This window comes from Leiobunum rupestre, chromosome 4, assembly GCF_980474605.1.
Source record: "Leiobunum rupestre chromosome 4, qqLeiRupe1.1.hap1, whole genome shotgun sequence".
Lineage (NCBI taxonomy): Eukaryota > Metazoa > Arthropoda > Arachnida > Opiliones > Sclerosomatidae > Leiobunum > Leiobunum rupestre.
This window is the reverse complement of record NC_143387.1, coordinates 62,349,440-62,375,554: the sequence shown is the minus strand read 5'-3', so window position 1 is coordinate 62,375,554 and position 26,115 is coordinate 62,349,440. Positions and strand designations below refer to the sequence as shown.

General features: G+C 36.9%; 4 protein-coding genes and 1 long non-coding RNA gene across 12 annotated transcripts in view; 2 read left to right on the top strand and 3 right to left on the bottom strand.

Moving 5' to 3' along the window:
- The window catches only part of LOC149948671 (uncharacterized), a 39,014-nt gene extending 38,924 nt beyond the window's left edge, over positions 1-90 (bottom strand). Inside the window, exon 1 of the mRNA XM_090173762.1 lies at positions 75-90. The gene's annotated coding sequence lies outside the window, so the exon portion shown is untranslated. The remainder of the gene's footprint in view (positions 1-74) is intronic.
- A 411-nt stretch (positions 91-501) lies between these two features.
- LOC149948670 (serine/threonine-protein kinase D3-like) lies at positions 502-8,216 on the bottom strand. 5 transcript variants are annotated; one of them, XM_090173755.1, is made up of 15 exons: positions 7,887-8,215; positions 7,556-7,707; positions 7,353-7,491; positions 6,994-7,292; positions 6,422-6,626; positions 6,264-6,338; positions 6,060-6,207; positions 5,569-5,996; positions 5,455-5,504; positions 5,148-5,384; positions 4,714-5,078; positions 4,545-4,651; positions 4,384-4,469; positions 4,076-4,310; positions 502-956 (listed from the first exon to the last, which is right to left on the bottom strand). In XM_090173755.1, exons 1-14 carry the CDS (start codon positions 7,894-7,896, stop codon positions 4,077-4,079), a joined length of 2,535 nt encoding a protein of 844 aa, XP_090029881.1. In that variant the 5' UTR covers positions 7,897-8,215; the 3' UTR covers positions 502-956; position 4,076. The 5 variants fall into 5 exon arrangements, with proteins under 5 accessions (XP_090029881.1, XP_090029882.1, XP_090029883.1 ...); XM_090173756.1 differs by lacking the exon at positions 502-956 and adding an exon at positions 1,173-2,897; XM_090173757.1 differs by lacking the exon at positions 502-956 and having other exon boundaries at positions 3,739-4,310; positions 6,060-6,201; positions 7,887-8,216.
- Positions 8,217-10,365: 2,149 nt separating this feature from the next.
- Positions 10,366-20,955, top strand: DAAM (disheveled-associated activator of morphogenesis-like protein). 4 transcript variants are annotated; one of them, XM_090172361.1, is made up of 24 exons: positions 10,366-10,409; positions 10,593-10,814; positions 11,578-11,667; positions 11,729-11,794; positions 11,863-11,951; positions 12,018-12,153; positions 12,612-12,809; positions 13,415-13,629; positions 13,728-13,794; positions 13,865-13,982; positions 14,051-14,183; positions 14,237-14,363; positions 14,433-14,555; positions 14,619-14,847; positions 14,912-15,051; positions 15,110-15,217; positions 15,277-15,498; positions 15,558-15,664; positions 15,726-15,814; positions 15,884-16,160; positions 16,229-16,289; positions 16,360-16,491; positions 16,565-16,738; positions 20,560-20,955. In XM_090172361.1, exons 1-24 carry the CDS (start codon positions 10,377-10,379, stop codon positions 20,845-20,847), a joined length of 3,444 nt encoding a protein of 1,147 aa, XP_090028487.1. In that variant the 5' UTR covers positions 10,366-10,376; the 3' UTR covers positions 20,848-20,955. The 4 variants fall into 4 exon arrangements, with proteins under 4 accessions (XP_090028487.1, XP_090028488.1, XP_090028486.1 ...); XM_090172362.1 differs by having other exon boundaries at positions 13,862-13,982; positions 15,280-15,498; XM_090172360.1 differs by having other exon boundaries at positions 13,862-13,982.
- Positions 20,956-22,639: 1,684 nt separating this feature from the next.
- Positions 22,640-23,720, bottom strand: Tbcb (tubulin-binding cofactor B). The gene has a single exon (XM_090172359.1). The coding sequence runs from the start codon at positions 23,527-23,529 to the stop codon at positions 22,819-22,821; it is 711 nt and encodes a 236-aa protein (XP_090028485.1). The 5' UTR covers positions 23,530-23,720; the 3' UTR covers positions 22,640-22,818.
- Positions 23,721-24,600: 880 nt separating this feature from the next.
- LOC149948667 (uncharacterized) lies at positions 24,601-25,204 on the top strand. Its single transcript, XR_016480410.1, has 3 exons — positions 24,601-24,713; positions 24,803-25,030; positions 25,093-25,204. It is a non-coding gene; the product is annotated as an uncharacterized LOC149948667 (long non-coding RNA).
- The last annotated feature ends 911 nt before the right edge of the window (positions 25,205-26,115 follow it).

Genomic DNA, 26,115 nt, shown 5'->3' with positions numbered 1-26,115 from the left:
CTTGTTAATTAGTCCATGTATGGACAGTCTTTGTCCTATTTGTAATAACTTAAATAAAGATTCATTTTACTTACCTTATGTATTTAACTTCTAACTGAAAATTAAATGTAATTTAAGTAGAAAGACTATGTAGATATATAAGGTATGGTAATGTAAGAGATCCACACACCAAACGACTGCAATGGGAGAGTGAATTAAATAATGTTCCTTCTTTTATATTTATGTGCAAAAACATTTATCTATGTAGGAAGTCGCTAACCTGCTAATGATGACAAATTTCCCCAACTATCAGGATAAAAACCATCTGTTTTGTTAACAGTCACAAACAATACAGGGTTTTTACTATCAACATACCACCCAAGTTATGGAATATGTTGAAATCAAGCTTTAGTTTCACCAAAGTAAACTGCAAATAAACTTACTTCAAGATTAATATTTTTTAATAATACATTTTTTAAAAAGCTGCCAACTTAGCATTACAAATGGAATTCAAATTAAGAAAGATTTGGCGGGAAAAAATTACTGGTATAAACAGAATTCTGTTCAACAAAATACCAATGAAATGTCGATAAAACTAATATTCCTGCACTAATAAACAGACAGATTTCTTCCCTCCGTTACAATTATTTTAATAAGTCACCATAAATTAAAATATAATTCAGATAAATAAGTAAACTGCAGTTTAAAAACGTAAGGGCCAAAACTGCTTCAAAATTATACAATATTTTGAAATAGTTATTTAGCTTTTTTGCATTGAACTTAAGTTTCATGTAATGTGCCCATTTTTTTATAGACATGAAATGTTTTGTCACATTTCGCTGAAGGCACCAGTTCCTATTAAATATTTTACTTTTTCACTTAACTTTTTAAAAATAAAATTTTTATCATACCATGCATTCAACTCCTTTCACATTTCTCAAATAATAAATACCTTCTTGATTAGTTTTCAAATTTACCTTCGGAATAAATAAATTTAGTTTAGTAATACATAAGGAAAAATTTCCCAAGTACCAAAAATACTTTTGATTAACATTAATATTGGAATGTTTAAAATTTACATATCAAAATGATTTTTACTCCAAAAAAGCCATTGAAATATTAGCAGGGTGATCACAGAAAAGACCATAATTTTTTTTTGGAAAGTATCACATAATTTTAGTAAAATAGTTAAACTAAAGCTTTTTAAAGGAAATGGGTTAAATTATTGACAGATCTGAGCATTTTAATAGTTTAAAAAATTATTTAAATCTGCATGAAGCAATAATAAACTTAGTTTTGGTCAAAATGTTTTCCAACTTTGTAGTTTTTTTATCATACTATTTTAGAAACTGTTAATGGAAGTAGAGGAAGGATGGCAAATTCCCCAAAATAATAGTAAGTTATAGGAAGACATTGAAAAAATTATAAAATGTAGAAGGTGTGATCGCCTTGTAATAAACAGTTAACTCAATTTCTTCATGGTTTGTTTTGTTAAATGATTTTTTGTACCGGGGAAACTTTTCAGTTGGAAGAAATATTTTATAACCCACGTACCACAATTGGTAAAATTCGGTAAATATAGAAATATTTTCATAAAATTATGTACAAAGTAAAGAAATGTTATACGTATATTCAAAAGTAGTCGTATTTATTATTTGCTTAAGGTTTGTTTTCTTAAATTTTCCGTCAACATTAATATGCAATTCACTTCGCCATTTCCAAGGAAGTGAAGGCATTTATTGAATTGTGGTGAAAGTTTTTTTTTTACTAGAGATAATAGTACCCACAATTTTATTTTGCATATGAAATACGAAATTAATAAATGTTACTTATGTCATAAAAGATACACCAACTATTTGAAAAGTACCGAATGAAATTTTGCAATGTATTGTACATAATCTTCACTAGTTGTAACGTTTCCTAATTTAACCTTAATCTTTAAAGCGATTATAAAAAAGGAGGGGTTACAAATTAACAAAGGCTTCAAAGCTAGTTTATGTTAATTATTATATAACCAATACTAACTAGGATTGTCAGGAGCGAGTTTTTTCATTTTTTTTACAAGATTTTGGAATTTTTAAAATAAGTTCGGGTTTTGCGGTAGGATCTTAAAATTTTGTTTTTAACAAGGGATAAAAAGTGAAATCACTGGTTAATATACAGACTCACATGTACAGTATAACAATTAGAAAACATTTGTTTTTTTAAATTCCCCATAATTTATATTTAATAAAAATTTCATTTGATTGTAAAGGTAAAAATTTCATTGTCAACATTTACACCAATAGATTTAAAAATTTTATTTTGAAACTTATGGTTAGCTAGAACACAAAAGCCTACCATTTAAAAAAACCTGTAATCTTAAGTTCATAAAGGTTAACAGATCTATTAATAAATAAAACATTTGGCCCAAATTTAATTATCCATTTTAGGGTGGGTTTCAAAATATATTTTGGCATTGGTTGTAAACCGGGTTGGAAAAGTCTTATCAAATAACATTTACAAGGAAAATTTTCAAAGCAATTATACTGATAGTAGAAGAGAGTAAAATTGGATTAAGCCATTTGATTTATTTAATAATAAACCCAAAATTCTATCATATACCTATAACAAGTTGAAACAAGACTGAGTATTCTATATCCTTATACATTAACATCCCTATTGTAATTATTCTTGCTTAATTGTAAAAAATCTAACTTGTTTCTTCGTTAGAACCCATTCTAATAAGGTCAGGTGTATTTTTTGTTTATTTTTACGTTAATAACCTGACAAGTCCCACACACAATGATAACAGGTGCCGAAATATTCCATACTTATTTTCAGGTAGATCTAAGTTTCGTTGCGTCATTTTATGAGCATCCAAAATACCGAATAAAAAATATTTATCAGCCCGAAAAATCCACCACACTTTTGATAGCCTTTTAAAATAAACAAATTTAAAAGGACAGAAATTTCTTATAATTCAAATAACAGAAATTGCAAAGCAATAATGAAGTTTATCACATCTTTTTTGTTTTAAATAACACCGATTCAGTCAACCGGACTAAGCTATGCCAATATCTTCGAAAAATATTTAAAATCTAAAAATGGGTTATTTCAAAAATATTGTGACCTTGAGATATATTTTTGTATAACTTAAAAACTTGAGATTTAAAACTGACAAACTTAAAATTTAATTAACAATGCATAGCTGAACCCAATTTTAGGGGTAAGCGTAATTTTATCAATATTTATAAGTAAAAACCACAATATAACACTTCATGTTAATGCAATAGATCAAAACAAACAAAATTTTAACTGAGAGCGCTCTTAGTGGAACAATATTTGGACAATGCGTATTATATATATATTGCTCTTTTGAGATAAGTTAACTTGGAAGGGAAAAGTTATACAAGAATATGTTAGTAAAATAAAATACATGTATATTGTAAAAAAAAGCATACATTGTACGTAAAAATGTTAAATAATAAAAGCTAAAGGTACAGTCTGAACGTAAACATACTAAAGAGTAAAATATGCAAGCATAAATAATGTTACAAAATTCCCCCTCCCCCACAAAAAATTACCTATTTTCAATTTTAATTAAAAAAGTGGAAATCAAAAACTTTTTTTGTAAAAATATATTAAAAAAAAATATTTAAAACATTTGAAAATATAACTGGAATGTTTTCTTTTTTCTGCATAGAGAAATAACTAACCAAATTGGTAATCTCAACCTTAATCTAAAAAAGTAAAAATATTATAAGGAAATTTTGGTGCTTTGTAGAATACTGAAATTTTTTCAATGGAAATAAACTTAAGTAGATAAAATTTTGGGTGTTGTAAAAAATGTCTGTATAAATGCAGTTTAATCACAGCCATTAGGTGTTTAATAACAACTGTGTTAACGCAAGGTTCTTGGAATTTGTTTAAATTTACGAAATAGTATAATAAAAATGTTATTAAAAAGCACCAAAATGATTAAAGTAAAACAATGAAAATCGCAAACTCATTAATTTTTGCAAAATTATGCTATTCTCGCATATCCTCATAACTCGGCAGATTTCAATATCTTGGTTTTTTACACATTTAAAAAAATTGAAAAATTGAGGCTTACTTCACAGATGTAGTGTGGTGAAGTTTTTCAAAGGATCCGTACTATTTTCTCCATTATTTTCAGCAACTGGATCTTCATTTTCTTCAGCAACTGACTGAGGAGCACTAGACCTTGGGGGTGGTAGATTGTGGTTTGTGCGATACGACTCCCATCGCGCATCGTCAGATTCGTGGGTCAGATATCGTTCGCCAACTTGAGTTTCAAGTTCCCTCAAATCTTTCCAAGTGTTGTAATCCTAAAAAATTTTAATTTATGATTTAAAATCATTTGAATACGACTGCTTTTACTTGATTTTAAGAACTAAGTACCTGCAACCAAATATGAGCCAATGATTTGTCTACTGTATATCTTTTACGCTGTTTCACTTGTAATAGGTTATTGATTAAGTCAATAGCTAAAAATTTAAAAGATTAATGTAAAATTCAACTAGTGAACAAATATCATGCGAACTATAAAGTGATAAAAGTACCAATTGTGGATATTTCTTGCCACGGCGTTGGTGGATACATAAAACCAGCATTTTGGATTTGGTCATTGATATCTTCTTCTTCGTTAAATGGGAATGTTCCACTGAGACTATTTTGAGACCAATTATTTCCATAAACTCAAATATATTAGTAGATTAATTAGGAACTAACCTGACATATATGATGACACCAACGGACCACATATCTAAGGACCTATTGTAACCTTTATTACGGAGCACTTCAGGGGCTAAATAGGCTGGTGTTCCGACGACTGAACGTCGAAATGATTTCTCCCCAATAATTCGAGCAAATCCAAAATCACAAAGTTTGACCTGTGGGAAATCAGAATCGGATGACAGGAGGACATTTTCAGGCTTCAGATCACAGTGGACAATGTTTTTGGAATGAAGATGCTTTAGAGCTATGAGAATCTGATAGACAAGGAATTTGGTGATTCTCTCTGAAAGTCTACCATCCTGGCTAGAGAGGATCATTTCTAGCATGTCCCCTTTCAGTTTCTCCATTACCACAAATATCTGAGACAAAAAAATTTGAAATAAATCTTTACGGATGAAAATCATAAAACTAATGAATTTCAAACTTACTCTTTCAGGTGTCTCGTACATCTTCTCTAGGATAACAACCCCAGCATGGTGAATATTTTGCAGGATGGAAACTTCATTTTTAAGCTGTGCCTCTTGTTTAGTGGGAAAACGACTTTTGTCAATAACTTTGATAGCAACGCTACGACCACTCGTTCTATGAACTCCACCGTAAACACATCCAAATTGCCCAGACCCCAGAATTTCATCGGGGAATATTTGATATTGCTGACTTATATCCTACAATGAAAACGAAATCGTAAGAAAGATTTAATTTGAAGATTATTTCGATTGAAAATGGAATAATTACCACATCTTGGTCATTAGTTTGGCCAGATCTAGCTACATCTTGATTAGGTCCTACAAAATACGAAAAGCAAGCTCAAATTAAAGAAAACAATATTAATTCCCTTATGATACTTACGAACAGCACCCTTATTTTGGTTTTCCCTTTCGGAAGGAGCAGTTACTGGCATTAGAGCTCTTCTGATAGCAATCTCCCAACCACGAGCAATCTCGGGATCCTCTTCTATGCAATAGTCTACATTAGCAGTTCGGAGCTCAAAACAGCAATTTCTAGCAGCTTCTGCAGCCAAAGATCTTGGACTTTGAGTTTCGACATTCAAAATATCAGACAAGGGAATTTCCTTGTAATATTTAGAAGTGGTTTCATTTTGGAACATGGTTATGGCTTTCGTATCCAGTCTCCAGTAATGCCGCTTCCTCATTCTCTCCTTATTCGTGTAATGTATAATCCAACCTTCTTTGAGAACTTTGGAACCCCTTCTTTTTGTGTTTTTAACACTCTGAACAATTCTCTGCAAGGGAATGTTGTTTGTACTGGATTGTTCCCTGAAATAATCAAGATTTTACCAATCACTTGCTGAAGCAAAATTAATACCATCTAAAACTCACATTACAGGGATCTTCCCATCTTCTTCATTGCCTTCCACACTACCTTGATCTCGTATTAAACTAGCTTTTTCTCCACTGCTCGCTTCACTTTCAGTATCAGAGTCATCTTCAGCACCATTTTCTTCGGGGTTTTCTCCATCACCTGTAACTAAAACCATTTATCGATAATTCAACATGGTTAACGTTTCCCTCAGAATAACTTACCAAGTTTTGGAGCTTCCCCGGTACAATCTTTTGGAACTTTATCCATGCACCGTTTGTGGACATTAAATTTACAATCTAAAATTGTTTTGAGAAAAATATCTTTGTGATAACGAGTTATATGTCGAATAAATTAAATAATATCTTTCGAGGTTTATAACCTTTGCATTGTAGACCCTGTCTTAATAGACCCTTGAGGAGTTTACGGCACCCATTATATTGGCAAACAGTAGGCCTGGTGTATGAATGAATGGCAAATGTGTGAGGAACTCGAATTCTTGTAGCCATCTCTCTATCCACCCAAGGAGGACGACCCATGTTCACAGACTGGGAACGCCGCTCTCTGACTGGGGAGCTTGGAAACAGCTAAATTCACCAGGGAAATAGAAAGTAAGTTGGTGTTTAGTGTAATGTTTCAAAACTATAAATAAAAAAAGGAGGGTTAAGAAATATTTTATTATAAAAAATTGTAACAAAGGTAAAAAAATAAAAAGGCCCCAAAAATGAGATACTGGTAAATAATACATAGTAAACAATAACTGAGTATAACCGGAATGTCAAAGTAAAAAACCTATTAAATTTAGTTGTACCTTTGTAAACTAGTGTAAAATAAAAGTAAAAATGTATAGTTGGTAAATATCAAACCCACAACCCTTCGTCCCAGACCCTAAAAATTAGCTACCTAATCCCATTTCTTTTGCTAAGTGTGATTACAATTAGATGGTGAACGTACAGTTTTCTCTGCCGGTTGTTGGAAGAGAGAACATCCACTGAATGTTCTTTTAACCTCGTCAGTCGGACTGCTTGGGAAAAGAGAAGAGGAAGACCGCCTGCGTCTGGTATGAGTGCAATTATTTGGAATTTTAAAGGCGCATCTCTTATGGAAGTTCAAGCCACATCCTTCACACTTTAGGCCTTGCCTAACAAGGCCAAATAGCATCTCTCCACAAAAATCGCAAAAGGTCGGAGTTTTATACGATTGCACCTTTAACGAATGAGGCCTTATTTGAATATCATCCGACGGACTGTTGGCTAAAATGAAAGGAAAAACTTAGGAATAGAACAAAGAGTTTAAGAAATATAAGTAAATACCAGATAGAACTACTTCAATAAGAGTTCCTTCTGTAATGTCAGAAGCCACATTTATAGGAAGTAACATGTTTTCTGACGTGTATTCATGGCGAAAGAGCATTAGCCTTTCATTTAGTCGATTTAGTCCATGTTCTGGAAACTAAAAAGAAAGAATGATATATTTTGTCAATAACACTGTCTACTCTGATAAAATTTGTATTTACTTTTCTCTCAATAAAATTGCAGGCCAGATCTTTTAACATTTTCAGATTCAATTCGCTTAATTCGCAGCTAACCGAGTCTTTTACTAGTCCTGTTTGCATCATGAAGGTAACTTCACCAGGAACGTTGAGTACCGGAAGCTCCATTATGACGTCTGTTAAAAATTAATAATATAAAATTAATTTATCATTCCAAGGTAATCGTTTTCTTGATTTTAAAAAAAATTATCATTTTCAAAATAATTAAAGTTGGAAATGAGACAATGGGTAAGGAATCTTTGACCTTTGAAATTTCAAACAAAAAAAGAATAATAAATATATAACAAAGGCTTACATTTTGACATTAAGGGAACAAAATAGGCGTAGGCCTAGCGTGAATCCCAGGAATTCGGATTCCAAGCGTAGCTGCCTACCTCAAATCGAAAACTCTAATTCAAATGAGGAAAGCTAAAGCTTTAAGAATTGAAAAACATCACCGCGTAACGAGGAAAGTTAATTTCCATATGCCTATAATTTACGGGTACTCATAAATACATCATTACGTTATTTCCATAGGGTTATTCCTAGTTATGACAAAAACGACGAACAAAAAATAATAACCACTGTTATCATCACCAATGGCCCGAGCCCCGAGGTTCGGACTATCTGACCAATAAATGACGCGAAAAGATTGCAGCGAAATGACAAAAAAGTTATGTTCCGTAGTTCCGGAACTAGTTTCTACGGAAAAATTACAATCATTTAATAACAAAATTAAAAAAAATTATAATTATAGAAAATTTTCAAGCACCGGGAGAAAGGGTTACTAGCACCAAATAAATTTTAACATAAGTAACATAATTATGACAAAAAGTATGACAATTTGACAAATGGCAAAATTTTAACTACTTCTTTTATTCAAAGTAGCGTCCAGATATATCGAAATAGTGACACCTGGTAGCGACATCCAGGAACGTAATAACCTTTGCTCAATATTTTCCAAATTTTAAACGCTTTAAAAACCAAAAACCAACGCTTATTTTGGTAAAATGTTTCAGTAGTGCATTAGTATGTTATAAAATACCAAAAGTGGATATTAATATCAACTTTTGAAAATACTAATAAGTTTCGAATTTAAGACAAACGCGTTTTGAAGTGTCTGCCTCAGCCGAAGTTCGGCCTGGCACTTCGGGAGTTCCTTGGTTTGCCATAAGTGCCTCTGTGTGTTTAATGAGGATTTCATTTTACGTCATTTTACGTTACTTTTCTTGTAAATCTGACTGTATATACTTTTTTTTTCTGTATGTCTGTATTAAGTCACTACTATGTACCTTATCTTTTCTGGCGTGATGGGCACCGCCTTTTGCCAGTTAATAAAACTTTAGAACTTGTGTTGAGTCACAGTGGAGTATTTCAAAATTAACGTACGTTTTTTTTCTGATCAGATTGGCTGAATTTGAATTTAGCTAACCAAAAAGAAAATTGAAAAGCCTACCAATATTATACACTTCTGGCCTACTTAATTTCTGGATTCTGGATTCGATAATCCTTCAATTAATTTGTCAGTGGTGTTGAAATGGGCAATAAAAAAGAAATTGTATGAACAACGCAGCTGATTAGGTGTTTTTTTTTTCGCTTGTCCGGGGACAAAAAGTGTAAACTTTTTACCCTAAGACGTTTTATTCGCCTGTTCTCGGGGTCAGATTTACCCGAGGGGCTGATCACTCCGCGTAATCGGTGTACAGAGCCGTACCTTTGACTGTACTAATGGGATTACGCGTAATCTTTGAAGTCCCTGCCTTTGGTAGTGGTAATCTAAGCGTAATCCGGTGTACAGACTTTCTAAGAGTGGTTAGCCCCTCGGATTTACCCTGTCCCGAATTTTGTTCGCTAGTTCCAGAGCTCTAAGGTTACTCTTTTTACTCCTCCTCGAAAGCTAGGAGGTGTGGAAGGAGTAATCTAGCTTTGTCGTCTGCTTAAATTTCGTTTCACGAAAACATGACGGACAAGCTTTTTATAAATAACATCTAACCTTTAACTACTCCCTAGTCCCTTCTTACTCCAACTCGTTTTTTTCGTCAAGACAGAATTGAAGTAAAATGACGTCATATGGCTACACTTTTTAACCTGCTCAAAAAACCCAGAACAGGCAAAAAAAAAACCACCTTATATAGTTATTATGATTTTAATCACCTTGACCATGAACAAACTACCAATACACGCTTTCTTCTAAAATTGTAAGCTCTTCTTCCTATTGGGTTTTCCTCTGCAGCCCCCGAATCAGTACACATTAAAAATTTCGGTGCCAATAAAATCAAATGGATTCCATGGAAAACGTTTTGAGGAAAAGGAATATTTAAAGCTACTTGGCTATCTTGTTTATATTACAACCGATAACAAATCTAATTTATCTACAGGCCACGTATAACTTTGAGGGGGAGCAATACAATTGGAAACTAAAACGTTTGTGTATCTGTGTCCACAATTTCATCGATTTTTCCCTAGCAACCACCGGGACAGGCGAATAGAAACACTTAGCAACGGGAGAGGGAAGAGTAGGAAATGGACGACATAGGGGAGGATAGTTGCGTGTTTCTATGGCAATGACGACCAGCGGCAACCCCAGACACTGAATAGATCCATAGAAGGGGATAACAAAGAGCCTCCGCGAACGCTTAGTTTCAAGTCATTTCCGCATTCAATTATTATTTTTTTAACCATAAACTCGTAATTAACCAAGCGAGTAACACAAAAATATCGTAAATGAACTTAAGTATTCAGTCATGTTAGCCCCTTTAGTAAAATTCAAGGAATTGCAAAGTGAAGCGAGTGAATCATCTCGAAAATGGCAGGATCAGTTCTCATCATAAAACCCAAGGTAACTCAGAGAACAGAAGGCATCATCAAACCGTCGAATGTTGTGGTTCACCCGGTGCACCGAAGCGAGTCTGTCGGAACACTTCTACAGGCGTTTTGGTCTATTTTTTGAACTACTCGAATTTGAGAGGGGAACCGATAAAAAAAATAAAATTGGTATTTTTGTTTGGTGTAATTTTTGCAGGAAATATATTTATCTGTTGGTGCACCAGTTTTAAGTATGCCTGCAAATATCAATCGTCGAAAAAACGGCCTCTGTAGCTGCTTGGGCAGTAGTGAACCTCCGGAAATAACCTATCATGTCGTCGAGAATGGCGGAGTGGTTAATATGCAACCTACCGTCCTGACCCCCGTCCAACCGATGCCAGCGGAGGAAGAACTTAACGCAAAATTCGCCGAACTAGTGGCAAGTATCCGCATAAGTCTATAATCATGTTCCATAAGTGTGTCGAAATAATGACGGAAAGCTAGGTGCAGAGTGATATAGAATGGATGCCATATCAAAAAATATAAGCGCCCCTTGCTAGAAAAATGAATACGCAACTGAAAAAGTGATTAGCACGCTTTAACCATATTAACATGAGCTAACATAAACGAATAGATTAATATATCTAGATTAGTTAGAGATTTTACGGTTTTGTCCACATGTTCCACGAAAAGTTGCCGAGATTTCGCTCGTTTAAAAAAAAAACCTCTTCTACTAAAAATATGTCAATTTACATTATTAAATATTAATACTATCGTTTAGTTTTGTTTAATCACAAGGATGTGTACAAACATTATTAAATATTACGAGCTAAGACTCGTTTAGAAAACCCGGCTATTATAGTTTTCTTCAAAACTAGGCCGAAAAAGGGTTTGTTGGGCCCAAACGTTGTGGAATGTTTTTCTCCATTCATACGAAGCAACTGGGTTTCTCATTAATGTTTTCCAACAATATTTAACAAAAGTGTTGGCTCCTATGAATTGTCTTTATGAAGAAGAAGCAAAGATCACCTATAGGCCTAATTACTCAAAAATAAGTTCTATTCTAGAAATGAATTACAGAAATGAATTTAGGAAGATAGGGAATAGTCACACTTATGTGAAAGAAAATTAAGAACTAATGAAATCATACTTCACGCACGGATCGAATAGTACAATAAGAAACGAATTAATTTTCATCGTAGGAGGAACTGGATTTGAGCAATGCTAAAAAAGAAGTTATGTTTAATTTGCCTCCCCAAAAGAAATGGCAACTTTACCTCAGCAAGAAGATGGTAAGGTCGAAAAAAGAAAACTATCAAGTATTAGCGTATGATTCCAATAAAAAAATCTTAGGAATCGGAAGAAAATACACACAGCTATCCCGACTATTACATTGAAAAAGTGAACAATATGGCCATGGTAATTTTCGCTAATAAGGTCGTCATCTGTGGTTAATTATGGAACGATAAAGGGGATATTATTTTCAGTACGTGTTTTCCAAAGACGAAGAGGAAATATCTAACCGCGCTAAGCTCTTGGATAACCTGAAAACGGCTCTCAGAACGCAACCCAACAGGTAGGTTTAACATTCAATGGTGAGTCGAAAATACTTAACGAAACATGATTAATTTCGTCCACAAAGCTTCGTGACTCGGTTTCTGGAGAGGGATGGTTTACCTTGTCTCTTAAAATTTCTGGACCACATGGACTTCGAGACTGCTCAGAGTCAAATACATACTTCCCTGATCGGTTGCGTGAAAGCCCTGATGAATAACTCGGTAACTGATAATACCTTTAATAAGCCGATCCCACTCTTATTTGGAAAAATATACTAGAGACACGACCTAATGTAAATTCCTGTTATAGCAGACAAAGGTTTGTAATAACACTTTCGCCATAATTAGCAGAAGACAGTTTCTAGAATTTCGGGAGCTTTGCTGATTAATAGTTTAGCAATGAATTCAGGGGATGTCACTACCTTTGCGGCCGTCGCGCGTTAGTCGTTATGACCGGGCAGTGGCGTAGCCAGAAATTCGTCAAGGGAGGGTCAAACTATGTGAATGTTAAGAGGGGGTCGAGAAGGGGGTGGAAATTTAGTACAGTCAAAGGTAGGCCCAAGGGGGGTCTGCACCCGGAACCCCCCCCACCTTGTCTACGCCACTGTGACAGGGTGGGATCGGTTTATTGCGGTATTCCTTGACATTTCATAAATGTATTTTGCAATTTAACTAAAAAGAACGGAAGAGCCTTTGTTCTGGCACATGATAGCGCGATCAACACCATCAGCCAAAGTTTGAGTTGCGAAAATATCAAAACGAAGACGGCGGTCTTGGAGATTTTGGGAGCTATCTGCTTGGTGCCAGGCGGCCATAAAAAGGTGCTAGAGGCCATGCTGTACTATCAAAAATTCGCTTCGGAAAGGGCAAGGTTTCAAGTAAGGATTTCGTTTATTGGCGCTTCGATAAAACCGATTGTTAGATATAGCGCCCTGCAGCAACCGATGGAGGATGATTTTTCGTGGGTCTCGTGTTGGAAGTGGGTTCAATGTTTTAGAATCTAGGGAACGAGGTCTTTATTATCTTTGTTTTCACTAGGACTAAAAAAACTCAACGGCATGGGTCGACGTAAAAATATTGCATTTGGCCTAACCATAAGTCTATAATATTGTTCCATAAGTTTGTCACTTTGGGGAATATTTTACTGAGAGCTAGTAACGAAGTGACATCATCACAAGCGAGGCGCTGTCAAAGGTTACTTGTGACGTGGACGCAAAACATCGGCCAAGCCCTTAATACAGTCTGTCTTGTGAATAGCTCTCAGTGAAACATTTGCATGTGAAGAATAGGAAGTGTCACACTTATGTAGAAATATTATACACTTATGGCATAACGGATAATATTTGCCCTGGCGAAAATAAAAATGGCGTCTGATTGTTTGACCTAAGCTTGGCTTAGTTAGTAGTTATCGAGAGGTTTTATTAAAGCGCCTTTTCTAGAAATAGGAAACAGAAAAGGTATAGTGGTACTTAAACGCGTGTAGACGATAATAAATGACTTGGACAAAAGTACGGGGATATATAAAGACGAGGTCAGTTTGAAGACAGCCATCATGTCTTTCGTCAACGCTATTATCAACTACGGACCGGGACACGATCATCTCGAATTCAGGCTTCATTTGAGATTCGAATTACTCATGCTGGGCATTCAACCGATCATCGATAAACTGAGGAAACACGAAAACCAAATGTTGGATAGGTAAGAATATTTCTACGAACGTTGTCCTTTAGACCTGCCTTTACTTTTCAAAATTTAAAGAAATGTCTTAATATATCAATTATTCGGTGTTTCCGCAGACATTTAGAGATTTTCGAAATGGTGCGCAACGAGGACGAAAAAGAGCTGGCCCGAAGATTTGACCAAGTAAGAGCGCGATTCTATTTCACTGCGAGAAGAAACCATTCTAAGCGTGAACTTCAATGTTTATAAGCAGGTACATGTAGACACTAAGAGTGCTGGCAGTATGTTTGAGCTTCTTCGGAGGAAGCTGGCGCATTCGGCCGCGTATCCCCATTTCTTGTCTCTACTGCACCACTGCATCATGCTACCCAGTAAGTTAATATAATTGTAAAAACTAACTGGTGAGCTAGATGATAAGGTCGAATTGAAATGTGCGTAGTGGACTACGGAGCTTGTCCTCAACATTGGCTTCTATTCGACCGGTTGGTTCAACAGATTGTCTTACAAGGGGAAAATGGCGACAACCCCGACGTCCCGTTCATGGACATCAATGTCAAAGAGACGATACAAGTGTACGTTTTACTCTAAAATTTCTAAATCGCTCTCAATAAGCTTATTATTACAGATTGGCTACCGAGGAGGAACTAAACGCTGCCCGCGAAAAGGCAGAACGATTCGAAAGGGAACACCAAGAAATTAGCAATAAATTGACAAAAAAAGATCACGAATTGGAAAGAGTTATTCACGAAAAGGTAGGCTCCTGTTTTTGCTTAGGATATTCCAACTATAAGGCAGTTGATAATGGATGTTACCCATTTTAGGAAGACCTACAATCTAGCTGCGATAAGTTGAAGACCAAACTGGAAAAGGAGATAATGAACCAACTGGAAGCCAGTCAGAAAGTATCCGAATTGGAATACAAACTCTTGCAAGTTTCTCAAATGGTAAAATTTGCATTTAAGGTGGTTTTCAAGATGGCTCACGGTTGTTTTGTCTCACGTTACTAGTTAGAGAATGAAAAACGGGAAAAATCCTCAAAAACGTCGATAGATATTTCAATCAAAGCCGTTGGTTCTTTGTCAGATGACGCCAAAGTTGGCCTGCGTGGCTCATCGAGGACTCCTACCAGAAATATTCAAACTCCATCTTCGCCTTCCAAGGCCCAACAGCAGCCCCCACCGCCTCCTCCCCCGCCGCCACACGCCAATAGCCCTGTTCCACCACCGCCTCCTATGGGTAGGTGATTTATGTTGTAGTGTACATCTGTTTCATTGCTTAATGACGTATTACACTTGCGCAGGTTCCGGCTTCCCTCCCCCACCTCCGCCTCCAGCATCTTCTCTAGACGGTAATATGGGCGTCAAATTGATGGCTCGCCGCAAGGACATTCCTCAACCATCCAATCCTTTGAAATCTTTCAACTGGGCCAAACTACCCGAGGTAAACGATATCTGGATGTATCGTTTCATGAATTGTGTCTAAACAAAGGATCTTATAGAGCAAAATTAACGGAACGGTATGGTTGGAACTGGATGATACAAAGGTCTACAAGGAGTTAAACCTTGGAGAGTTCGACAAAGCTTTTTCGGCTTACCAGAAGCAACAGGTGAGAAAATAAAAAAAGAGATAAGTTTGAAAAGTAATCAAACAAGTTTAAATTTAAAGCAGGTGGCTTCCGGTTCTACGGAAGACATACCGGCGTCCTTAAACAAATCCGCGGGAACAACGGCGCAACGGGCTCCCAGGGAATTTTCGGTCATCGATGGCAGACGCGCCCAGAATTGTACCATACTGCTGTCCAAACTGAGAATGACCAACGAGGAAATATGCAAACTCATATTAACTATGGATTACAGGGATCAGTTGCCTAAGGATATGGTGGAACAGGTTCGTTTAGCATCTTCCTATTAAGGAGCTAAGTTTCAAGGATGTCTCCATTTACCTAGCTGTTGAAATTCACCCCGATCGCCGAAGAAAGGGCGATGCTGGAAGAACATAGTGTAGAAATTGAAAGTATGGCCAGGGCCGATAGGTTCCTGTACGAAGTTAGCAGGTAATCGGCTGATATCCACGAGTTAATTATATGGTCGGTAATATCATAATATCTTAATCAGAATCTTACACTACGAACAACGTTTACGAACTCTGTTCTACAAGAAAAAGTTTCAAGAACGTATAAGTGACTGCCGTTCCAAAATTGAAGGTAATTATAATAGCGGCACTCTCTTCAAGCGATTTGGTCTACCCAAACCTTAATCTTAACCAATTCCAGCTATAATGGACGCGTCCAAAGAAGTGCATCGTAGTAAACGTCTGAAGAAACTTCTGGAAGTGATCCTAGCTTTGGGTAATTACATGAACCGTGGCCAACGGGGTAACGCCGTCGGTTTCCACTTAGCGAGTCTCAACCGCATCGCCGACACCAAGTCCAGCGTTAATCGAAACATGACGTTGTTGCACTATATCATCGATACCCTCAGTTGCCGATTCAAGGACGCTCTCAAGCTAGAAGAGGATTTACCCCACGTTAAAAAAGCTGCCAAAGTGAAGTAAGTAAAAGTATCAATACCTTGTAATAGGTCAACAGCGTTAGTAACTAGGTAATAATCTCCAACAGCCTACAAGAACTGACCAAAGAAATTACGCTCTTGAAAACTGGCTTGGAGGAAGTACAGAAGGTGAAATGAAAGGCGAATTTATGATGGAAGTTTTGTAAATTGTTTTAAAAAAATGTACCGATTGCGTTAGGAATTGGAATTTCATCGTAGTCAACCACCAAACAGTCAAGATCGATTCGTTCCCGTCATGAAAGACTTTGTTAATTCAGCGACTTTCAAAATTACGGATTTGGAAGACAGTTTTCAGGACATGAAACAAAGGGTAAAGGAGAACCAAACTAATGCATTAAATATAACGGAATAGAATGCATTCGAAACCTTATTTACATTTATAGTACGAAAAATCGGTACGTCGATTCGGAGAGGACCCCAGCCAGTTCCCCCCTGACGAATTCTTCGCCATATTCGACACCTTTTTGGTTTCGTTCAACGAAGCCAAACTAGAAAATGAAGCGAATAAGAAACGGCAAAGGGAGGAAGAAATCCGAAGAATCAAACAAGAAACCGAGGTGGAAACTATTCGCATTTCGTCTACAGTTTAGCTGGGATCTTTTTATGGAGAGACAGCGCACGGGCAATAGGAAATCCCGTAAAGCGCGATTTAAGACTCCTAGTCGTAAATTATGATTGAGTATCTTAGAGCGCGGCCATTTATTTAGTCTAAGAAATACATCGATTGCTAAGCTGTATTGAGCTTATATGCAGTCGTAAAGAATGAAATTGTTGATTATACGTAAATGATAATACAAAAACAAGCTAGGGTGGGAAGGATATAGTTTGGAATGTGTTTTTGGTTGAAATTAGGGCATTGTGGTCCCGCATAGAACATCGGACAGACCCTCGCGACAATAGGTCACTTGGGAGGGAGTTCCATACCGAGACGCGGTGGCTACTATGCGTTTGTCAGTCGCTGACAGCGTTGACGGGTTATGAAAATCAAATTATCGTTAGTCCAGTAACTTTGGGGTTTCTCTTCGGAAATATTGCTACTGGGCTGAATTTTTGCAGGCAACTTAATTTAGTCATAATATATAAAATGTCAAGAGTCCCCATCATTTGCTTGTGAGCACAATTTGTTATATGGCGGGAAATATGCGCACTAAAATGGGTTTTGGCTAATATCTCCGTTTGCATTGTATTCACGACTATAAAACCAATTACAAAAATTAGGGCCAGGCTATTTTCTACAAAAACGTATGTTTGGAATATTTTTCTATACGAGCCATCGTTTTGGCGCAAACGCAGTTTCAATGTTATACCCGAAAAGCGCCTTCCTTGACTAAAAATGCGGCAGCCGCTCTCCTTCGCAATCACGTGAATTTCAGAATTTGTTACGACGCACCAGATTATCCACATCTGGACCAAGAAGGATTAGACATCCTTCTTGTCTGGACGCACTGAGTCTGTTTGCGACGTTTTTTTCTATCATTTTTGCGCAATAACGAGATTCCTTTTGGCGGATATAATACTAGGTGGTTTCTTTTCGCTCGTTTGGAAGAGTAACGCTATGACGTCCTTTTACTCCGATTCTTAGTGGCGAATAGTTTGAGTCGGAGTATAAACGTTCTTCCAAAATGGCTGCCTGTGGCCTTCTTAGTAGATAAATTCTGTCTAGCAGACGACCAAATCCAATTTACTCCTTTACACCTCCTTTTCAGAATGAGTAAAAAGAGAAGCCCTAATTACCCCTGCACGAATAGATTATGGGCCAGAGTAATTCTCATCCCCAGACGCGGCTCCAGACAAACATATCGGGGAGGGGGGGGAATACATTGATATTGGTCGAGGGAATGAAGCGACCGAGCTTTCTTCTCATACAGTTTCATATATATCTTCAGTGGTTTGGGGGTACGTGGCCCCCCTCTGGAGTCATGCCTGCTGGTGGTACTCTATATGGACTTTAAAGAAGATACATTGCGCATTAATTCGATTTTCACATCGTTCCTCTCAATATAGCTTCTATCAAAGTATTCAATCCACGCTTACCCGTCACAGTAGCTTCATTTTCAAGCGTTTTATTACAGAAACAACAATAGCTAGCCGAGTAATCCGTTTTAAACACGGCTACCTGGATAAAAACGCGACGTAAATTCGGGCAAATGCGAAGAAAAGCGGGGGCCGCGTTCTTAGTCAAGGAAGGCGCCAAATTGTAAAATTTCGGGTATAACGTTACCGAAATATTCCATCCGTTTCTTTAGAAAATAGCTGGTCCCTAATTTTTATAATTGGTTTTATAGCGGTGAATACAATACAAACGGATATATTAGCCAAAACCCATTTTAGTGCGCCTATTTCGCGCCATAACAAATTGTGCTCACAACCAAATAATGGGGACTTTTGACATTTTTTATATTATGACTAAATTAAGTTGCCTGCAAAAATTCAGCCCAGTAGCAATATTTTCGAAGTTTCGCCAAAATTTTTACATAAGTTACTGGAAAATTATCGATTTCAGAAGAAAAAAAATCCTACGCATGAAAATAGGTACGTTGGTCGTCGTCCGAGCTTTTTTTTATTCAAAGAAGAAAGGGCTGATTGAGTCTGAGAAGACCGCGAGCCCGGCGAAGACACCAACTGATTAATCAGGGCGAGATATGTGGAACGGCCACGCCAACGGGGGGATACGTGGGAACAAGGGTGGGGACACCCGTGGCGGAAGTATTCCGACCACCCGTTGGGGAATTGGTGGTCGTCCTCACACGGCAATCCACAAACTCTGCCTCCCGGACGCCTGGGATTACAGGAGTGAGCCACTACTCCCGGCGTCGTCCGAGCTTTCAGGAATGTTTGCTTAGTCTGTCACGAAGCCAAAGGTGGGGCGGCGAAGAAAAAGCGACCCGCGGAACAGAGGGAAACCGAGACTGCCTTTCGCTTCGTTACTGAGGTGGTTCGACTATCTATTTTCTCAAAATCTGTCGCCCCTGAGAGTTGGGCCGTGTTTGTCCCAACACGCATTACACCCGAAATTTTCTCTCTGTTTCCGCCGCGAATTTCGGAGGGGAAGGGGATCGTATGAGGTAGTTTCGGAAACGGGGAGGGGGAGGGGAGGGGGTTTCGGGGTCATTCCGATTTGAAAGTCGGCGTACGTTAGTCCCCTGGCCTTTATGCATCAGCCATTGGATACAGGGGGTTTAAAGGGGTACAGGGTTGAGTTATTTTTGCTGGGAAAAGGGTACCACGGAAATTCTCGCATTGGAAAGGAAGGGGAGTACTACGGAAATTCTCGCATGGAGAAAAGGGGGAGAGGGTAGCACGGTAATTATCACATGGGAAAAGCGGAGAGGGGGTACCACGGTAATTATCACATGGGAAAAGCGGAGAGGGGGTACCACGGTAATTATCACATGGGAAAAGCGGAGAGGGGGTACCACGGTAATTATCACATGGGAAAAGCGGAGAGGGGGTACCACGGTAATTATCACCTGGGCAAAAGGGGGAGGGGTACCACGGTAATTATCACATGGGAAAAAGGGGGAGGAAGGGCCTTACTGGGGTGGTTCTACTATGGGGAAAAGGGTACCACGATAATTATCACATGGGGAAAAGGGGGAGGTGGGTAGACTATGGGGTTAAGGGTACCATGGAAATTATCGCATGGAAAAGAGGGAGGGGGCCTTACTGCGGTGGTTCGACTATGGGGAAAAGAGTGCCATGGAAATTATCGCATGGGTAAAAGGGGTTGGGGGGGGGGCGTACTGGCGTGGAGTGCCTGGAAACACACAACTAGCTGAGGGTCCGCCTGTAAGGCGGGCTTCTCGGCTAGTAGCCTATATTAAAATTTGCAACCAGTTTTCTGCCAAATTAAAAAAATATCGAAAAGATCCTGGTTTAGCGATATAACAGAAAAGCGCGTGTTATTGTAAATTACAATAATACGCGCTTTCATTTCTAATTTCACCACCAAAGCAGCTTGCATTCTCTAGTATATGGCCCTCTATTGAAAGCGACATTCACGCTGTTTTCAAGGGCATTGTAATAGAGTAGTAGCACTACGTAGCTTTGGCCATGGCCGCCCTTGTGGGCGCGAATTTTTTATGAATAGGAAAAATCATGGGTGACGTCGTGTGACGTAGCACTGCCATTACTCTATTGTTGACAGCAGTTACAATGTCGGAACAGTCGGATAGATGGCTAACTTAGCGGAAAATCGAAAAGTACGTTTTTCCCCAAAAATTGCTTTGAAAATACGTTCTGTGATTGGAGGAAGAAGTACGTTCCTGAAATCACTCGGAACAACACTGATTGTAATGAAATGAAGCATCAAACGATGAAATGATTATTTATATCTTTTGGCTACGTTTCTCATCATATTACCTTTTCCGGGTTTCAGCAAAGGAAAGAAAGAGGAAGTAAAAGGGATTTGAGTGGGAGTCAAAATGGACTTTGCAACGGGCCGGTCAACGGGACGCGGACAATAGGAGCTACCACGAGCAAAGGCGAATTTGATGACTTGATCTCGGCCCTTAGGACCGGTGACGTCTTCAATGACGATCTAGCCAAACTAAAGAGAAATCGGAGAAGGGGACAGCTGAATGGCACACTGCCAAGCGACGCCTCGCAATGGAGTCTAAGCAGGGAAAGAGTTATTTCTTCTCAACAACAAAAAGTTAAAGGTTAGGTGACGCCTATAAAACAGAGGGGGCCAGTAGACCAAAATACATGGTCTATGGTTGAGAAAAAGCATTTATATAATCCCTGGAAGCAGTTTGCCGCTTGGTTTGGTTACAGTTACCATGGACTAATTAACAACAGGGACGGTCCGGCCCGGGAAAAAAGTAAAAAGAACAAGCAACGACGCACTCTAGCGGTATTCGCGGGCATAACAGGAAATGCTTGTATAGGCTGGTGATTCAAAATAAGCGGGGGGTGGGGGAGAAAATAGGGAAAGAAGCTTCCTTGGAATGCTTGGAACTTAAAAGTTGAACCACGAGATTACCATGCGGTGCTAATATATTAGTCTTTTAAATTAATCATCGTAAAAATTTAGAATGGCGAGCTTTTCCGATCGTACATACAGTAAAATATTCTGCTTACCGTCTGGAAGCAATTCCCAAATTTGTTACGGTAATTATTATTATCATATAATATTATTCATAAATATAAATGATTGTACCAAGGCTTAATAGTTGTTTACCTTTTCTTATGATGAATAATTTCCGAGATAATTTCGAATCTATCTTAGAATCGGAGGTGGAAAACGTATCATTTAACTATACCAATTATACTAAAATAATAACTATAATTATAGTTATTTAACGTGATAACGTGGATGGTTATGAGAGACGTTTGAAAATTCAAATCACAACCGCTAAAACCGTTAAAAATCAGTTTCCTGTTTATGACGTTTGAATCACCAGGATAAAAAATATTTGCCTGGCAACGCTGCTGAACGCGTTAACACTTTTATTTGGGGTCTTTATAGGGAAATGTTATAGATCTGGGCCGTCCCTGTTGTTAATTAGTCCATGCAGTTACTTAAGTGATGTCTATTATATAAGTATGCTTATGTTGTAAATTGTGATTAGTGAGGTCCCGAAGCAATTAACAATATTTTCCGTTAAACCCAATTACAACTAGTTCAAAAGGGACTGGAAATTTATCACGTCGGCATGGCAGAAATACTAATGGGACGCCCAAAGTCTTATATAATACAATCTCAGACAAAAATCACTTAAAAATACTAGTAACCCAGCCAGGATTTTAAAAAATATCACTTTTTAAAACTACAAGATATTGTGGTCAATTGAAATTTTTATTTAAATGTAGTTAAATTGAGATTAATATGAAATGGTATTTGTGAGATTTATGTACATAGACCCATACGGTATTCCTAGATTGATGGTTTTAAACTTAGTACAGCTATAACATAATATATCCTCTGTAGTGTAAATTACCTAGATGTTTATATAAAATTAGGTTCCTATTTAATTTCAAAATCCAAAATGGAATGTCTACCCTAGAGGCAATTTTGCGATTGAAGTCTTTAAATGCACAATTAAGCTAGCTAAAAGAAAATAATTCATTTGCACATTACATAAAAAGCCTTATACATGAGTGTATTTATCACTAGAATAGTAATCTCTTATAATTATCGATAGTATTGAGTTAAGGCCAAGTAAGGGACAGCACTTTATTATTATATTATTTCATATTTGGAATAGAAATTTCATTTAGTGAAAAGTTTTTTAAATCTTTTTGCTACAAGATAATTTTTTTGTATACATGTACATGTTAATATAATTGTTTTTCACTTTTATACCAGATTGTTAATGAAAATTTTACAAAAAAAACAAGCTTTTGTACATTTTCATCAAACAATTTTATGATAAATTTATGGAGCTTCAACTAAATATTTAAAATTTGGGGAAAATATGTAACAAGGAAAGCATAATAAAAGGAACATCCAAAAAGATAGTTCGGTGGTCAATATCTTATTTTTATTTACTGGAAAATAAAAATTTTAAACAAAAAATATCATATTCTGCAAAATATTATCAATTAATGGGATTAAAATGATAATTATATCAATTATTAAAGACATCCATCTATACAGCAATATATTTTAACCAATTTACAAGGGCATTTAAAGTTACAATTCTTCATCTAAATCATCTAACTCTGGAAAGTCACCAATAAAGACATCTGTGGGTTTAATAAAACCACCGTATTTTGGCAAGCACTCAAAGTACTGCTTTCCTTTTACAGATCCATCATTCTTTCCCATTGGTTCATCGTACTTCACTCCAACCCAATACCCTGGCTTAAAATCAGTCTGTCCCACGAACATAACAGTTCCTCTACGAGCAGGCTGTCCTGTAGTTCTCACTTCACATCGGCTGCCCACTGTTATCTTTCTTGCCAACTCTTCCTCTTCTTTTTCAAGTTCCAACTTCTTTGCTGATATTTCTTCTCCTCTTTCGGTATTAAACTGCCCCAATTTGTTTTTCTGTTTGAAAGCTCGTAGTGATTCGGATCTTTTCGCATACTCTTCTTCTGTTAACTCAAACTTAGGAACACTAGATAAATCCTCAAACTCACCCACTTGATTGGATAAATCCACGACATGTATCTTCATACCATCCATTAGTTCATTTGCTTGTAAAGTTGAATCTTCATCTTCTAGCTTCCTAACAAAATTTCCCTCAGGTGTCCGCGCCTCCAATTGCATTTTCAGAGGGGAAGCACCAGTTAAAAGCTCTAGCTTTGATTTTAGGTCTGATATTGTAATATCTTTCTTAAATTTACGTTCAGTACCAAACGAGTTTAGGTTGCTAGTCACATATACCGTTATGTAATCCATGTTTGGTATTGTTTTTGAAAAATACAATTAAACGTCAAAATGACAAGCCCTATTTGGTATCCACGTCTTATAAAATTTGTAATCAATAACTAAAGCAGACGAGACGTCTAGTCTGCAGTCGTCAAAATCCAAGGTCTGTTGAAAACAATACACTATTGGTCAAAATATACCTTCAACATCCAAGCTTCAACCAAAGATAATATAACCAGGGTTGTAGAGAGATGGTTCGATCACTGAGCTGCCTGAGCAATTCTACCATAGGATAGTTTGGCTAAAGAAAAAGTGGCAAATAGATGGCGCGCCCGACACTGTGTAGCCCCTTCAGATAATTATGGGCATTCCCCCAATACATAGACGTACTGAGGTGCAGCCTAATTTATAGGAGATAGCGGGAAATTTGAATTTTACAAGCTAACTGGGATCACTTTAATTTCGGTTTCGTTTTTGCACGTGTCAATTTTAAGGAAATTTATTTTTTTAATATTTATAATTAGCGAACCTTAAATTTCAGTTTCTCAGATATTTATTTGAACTGAAATATAAATTTTGTACTAGAATTAATAAAGGAATAACACTGACCGTAGTTTTGCCTTTTGGCTCTTAATTAGCTTAGGTTTGCTTAGATTGTTCGCAATTTTCAAAATTTAAATTGTTAATGAATTTATAACAAAGCGAAAATTAACTAATTTTGAGATCATAAAGAACCGAGATCGATCGACACGAAAACTTGGTAGCATCAGAGAGGGTAAAGTCGCCGCTTCGCTATGAGAGGCGCCTCTTCCTATTCCTGTAATGTTAAAATTTGTAAGAGATTTTTGAAGCGCGCGCTTCATGGGGGATAGTTCAGGTCCCCAAAACGCGATGGCGCTAGTGAACGAGTTTCATACTTTCATTACAATATGTAAGGATCCGGAAAGTGTTTTCTCTAAATTTTCCGATGGTCAATTTTATTATTAAAAAGACATTTCATGAAAAATATCATTAGTGAGGACAAGAAATTTTACTATTTTATTATGTTTTTTACTATGACAACCACTAACTTTTAATAAATTAAAGAAATTCATGGAAAACTGTACAAAATGACCAAGGCCTAAAGTGATAACATGGAAAGAATAATTGTTTACGCTTATGTATATGAATGAGGATGAAATTATTTGAAAAATGGTTTTCCTGGAAATTCCTGGGTATGTATTTAGTGTTGAATTTTCATCAATTTTCTGTCTAATCTTTTCTGAGATTTCGCGTATTCATGGTCGATATCTTGCTTTTTCAGTGCGCTGTGAATACAAAACTCAATGAAAAAACCTATCATGGTTTGAAATGTAGCTGCGCATGATGAATTGTCTGGAGCAACAAACCACTTTTTTTCAATACGTCGTGTTATAAATCTTTCTAAGCGGCCTCTTACATTTGTCATATGAGACAGTAATTGAAAACTGGTGTCAAAAACTTCATTGGTCTGCGTTACAAATTTCAAGAATGCTTCTGTTGGTACAATAAGGTTACCAAAAGCATAGTTTTTCTCTGTTTTATTTGCTTTGTAATAACTGAGAATGTTGGTAGGATCAATCATTGGATTTTCAATTTTAAGCTGACCAAGACAAGATAAACATTGGTGATGTGAAAAGCATCGGTGGATTAAATACCCTGAAATGTAACTTAAAACCGTTTGCTTTAGTAGGTTTATGCTTTCAATTGATTTACAAATTTCCAAGTCTACTTCAGAGCAATGTCCTTGGCTTTGCAGAACTTCGTGACTTTCCAAATTTGATAAATCTTCATCTGGTCCTGGAGCTGGGGTTTTAAAGGAATCAATATTCAAGATGAAATCATCTAAATCGTCAATGCAATTTGAATCTGGTGGCTTTAAAAGGTTGTTTACTGATGCAGCTCTATATGCAGCCCGGAATTGTTGAGGATTTGGGTGGTCTCTATTCCCTCCTTTTTGACGGATAGAACCAAAATAATTTTCAACAAAATCTTGGCTTAACCTCCCAGTTAATAAGAACTTAAATCCAAAATTTTCTTTTAGGTCTTTCCACAAAAAGAGCAGTGATTGAATGGAAAGTTTCCACCCTTCGATACAAGGCAATTTTTTATATTTGCAGTTTTGGGGTTTCCATGTGTTAAACCATTGCAATTTCTCACTCAGCATTTGCTTATGGATGGATGTGTCTGACATGGCTCTTTTGCATAGCGTAGCACTGTTTAGGGTCCTACTATTGAAACAATCAAAAAGATCATTCATGTGTAGTAGGAACTCCGCAGTGTAAGTACTACGCATGGTAAGATCCCCTAACCCCAAAGAAAATGCTGCTTGTATACAATTAGCTACGCTTTTGCTGAATACTTGCGCTGCCAAAATAACTTTCATGTTGGAAAATGCTGGTAAAGCGATATGCTTTCGTTTCAATTTATGCGCACTTCGGAACTTTCCAATCTCTTGGTCTAAATTGAAAAAAATTTCCAAGTCTTTCCATGAAACCTCTGTGCCTTCCACCAGAAATGGATATCTTTTAAAATTATTTCTGACACTTTTCAACAGATGGGGAGGGTCAAAGAAAAAATGAATTTTTTCCTCATCAA

Coding starts and splice junctions, on each gene's coding strand:
- DAAM (XM_090172360.1), top strand. CDS start 10,377: ATGGCAGGATCAGTTCTCATCATAAAACCCAAG. Junction 10,815..11,577: donor CAAAATTCGCCGAACTAGTG/GCAAGTATCCGC, acceptor TTTTCATCGTAG/GAGGAACTGGATTTGAGCAA. Junction 11,952..12,017: donor CTCAGAACGCAACCCAACAG/GTAGGTTTAACA, acceptor TCGTCCACAAAG/CTTCGTGACTCGGTTTCTGG.
- Tbcb (XM_090172359.1), bottom strand. CDS start 23,529: ATGGATTACATAACGGTATATGTGACTAGCAACCTAAACTCGTTTGGT.
- LOC149948670 (XM_090173755.1), bottom strand. Junction 6,339..6,421: donor ACAGGGTCTACAATGCAAAG/GTTATAAACCTC, acceptor AAACAATTTTAG/ATTGTAAATTTAATGTCCAC. Junction 5,385..5,454: donor AAACTAATGACCAAGATGTG/GTAATTATTCCA, acceptor TTTTCATTGTAG/GATATAAGTCAGCAATATCA.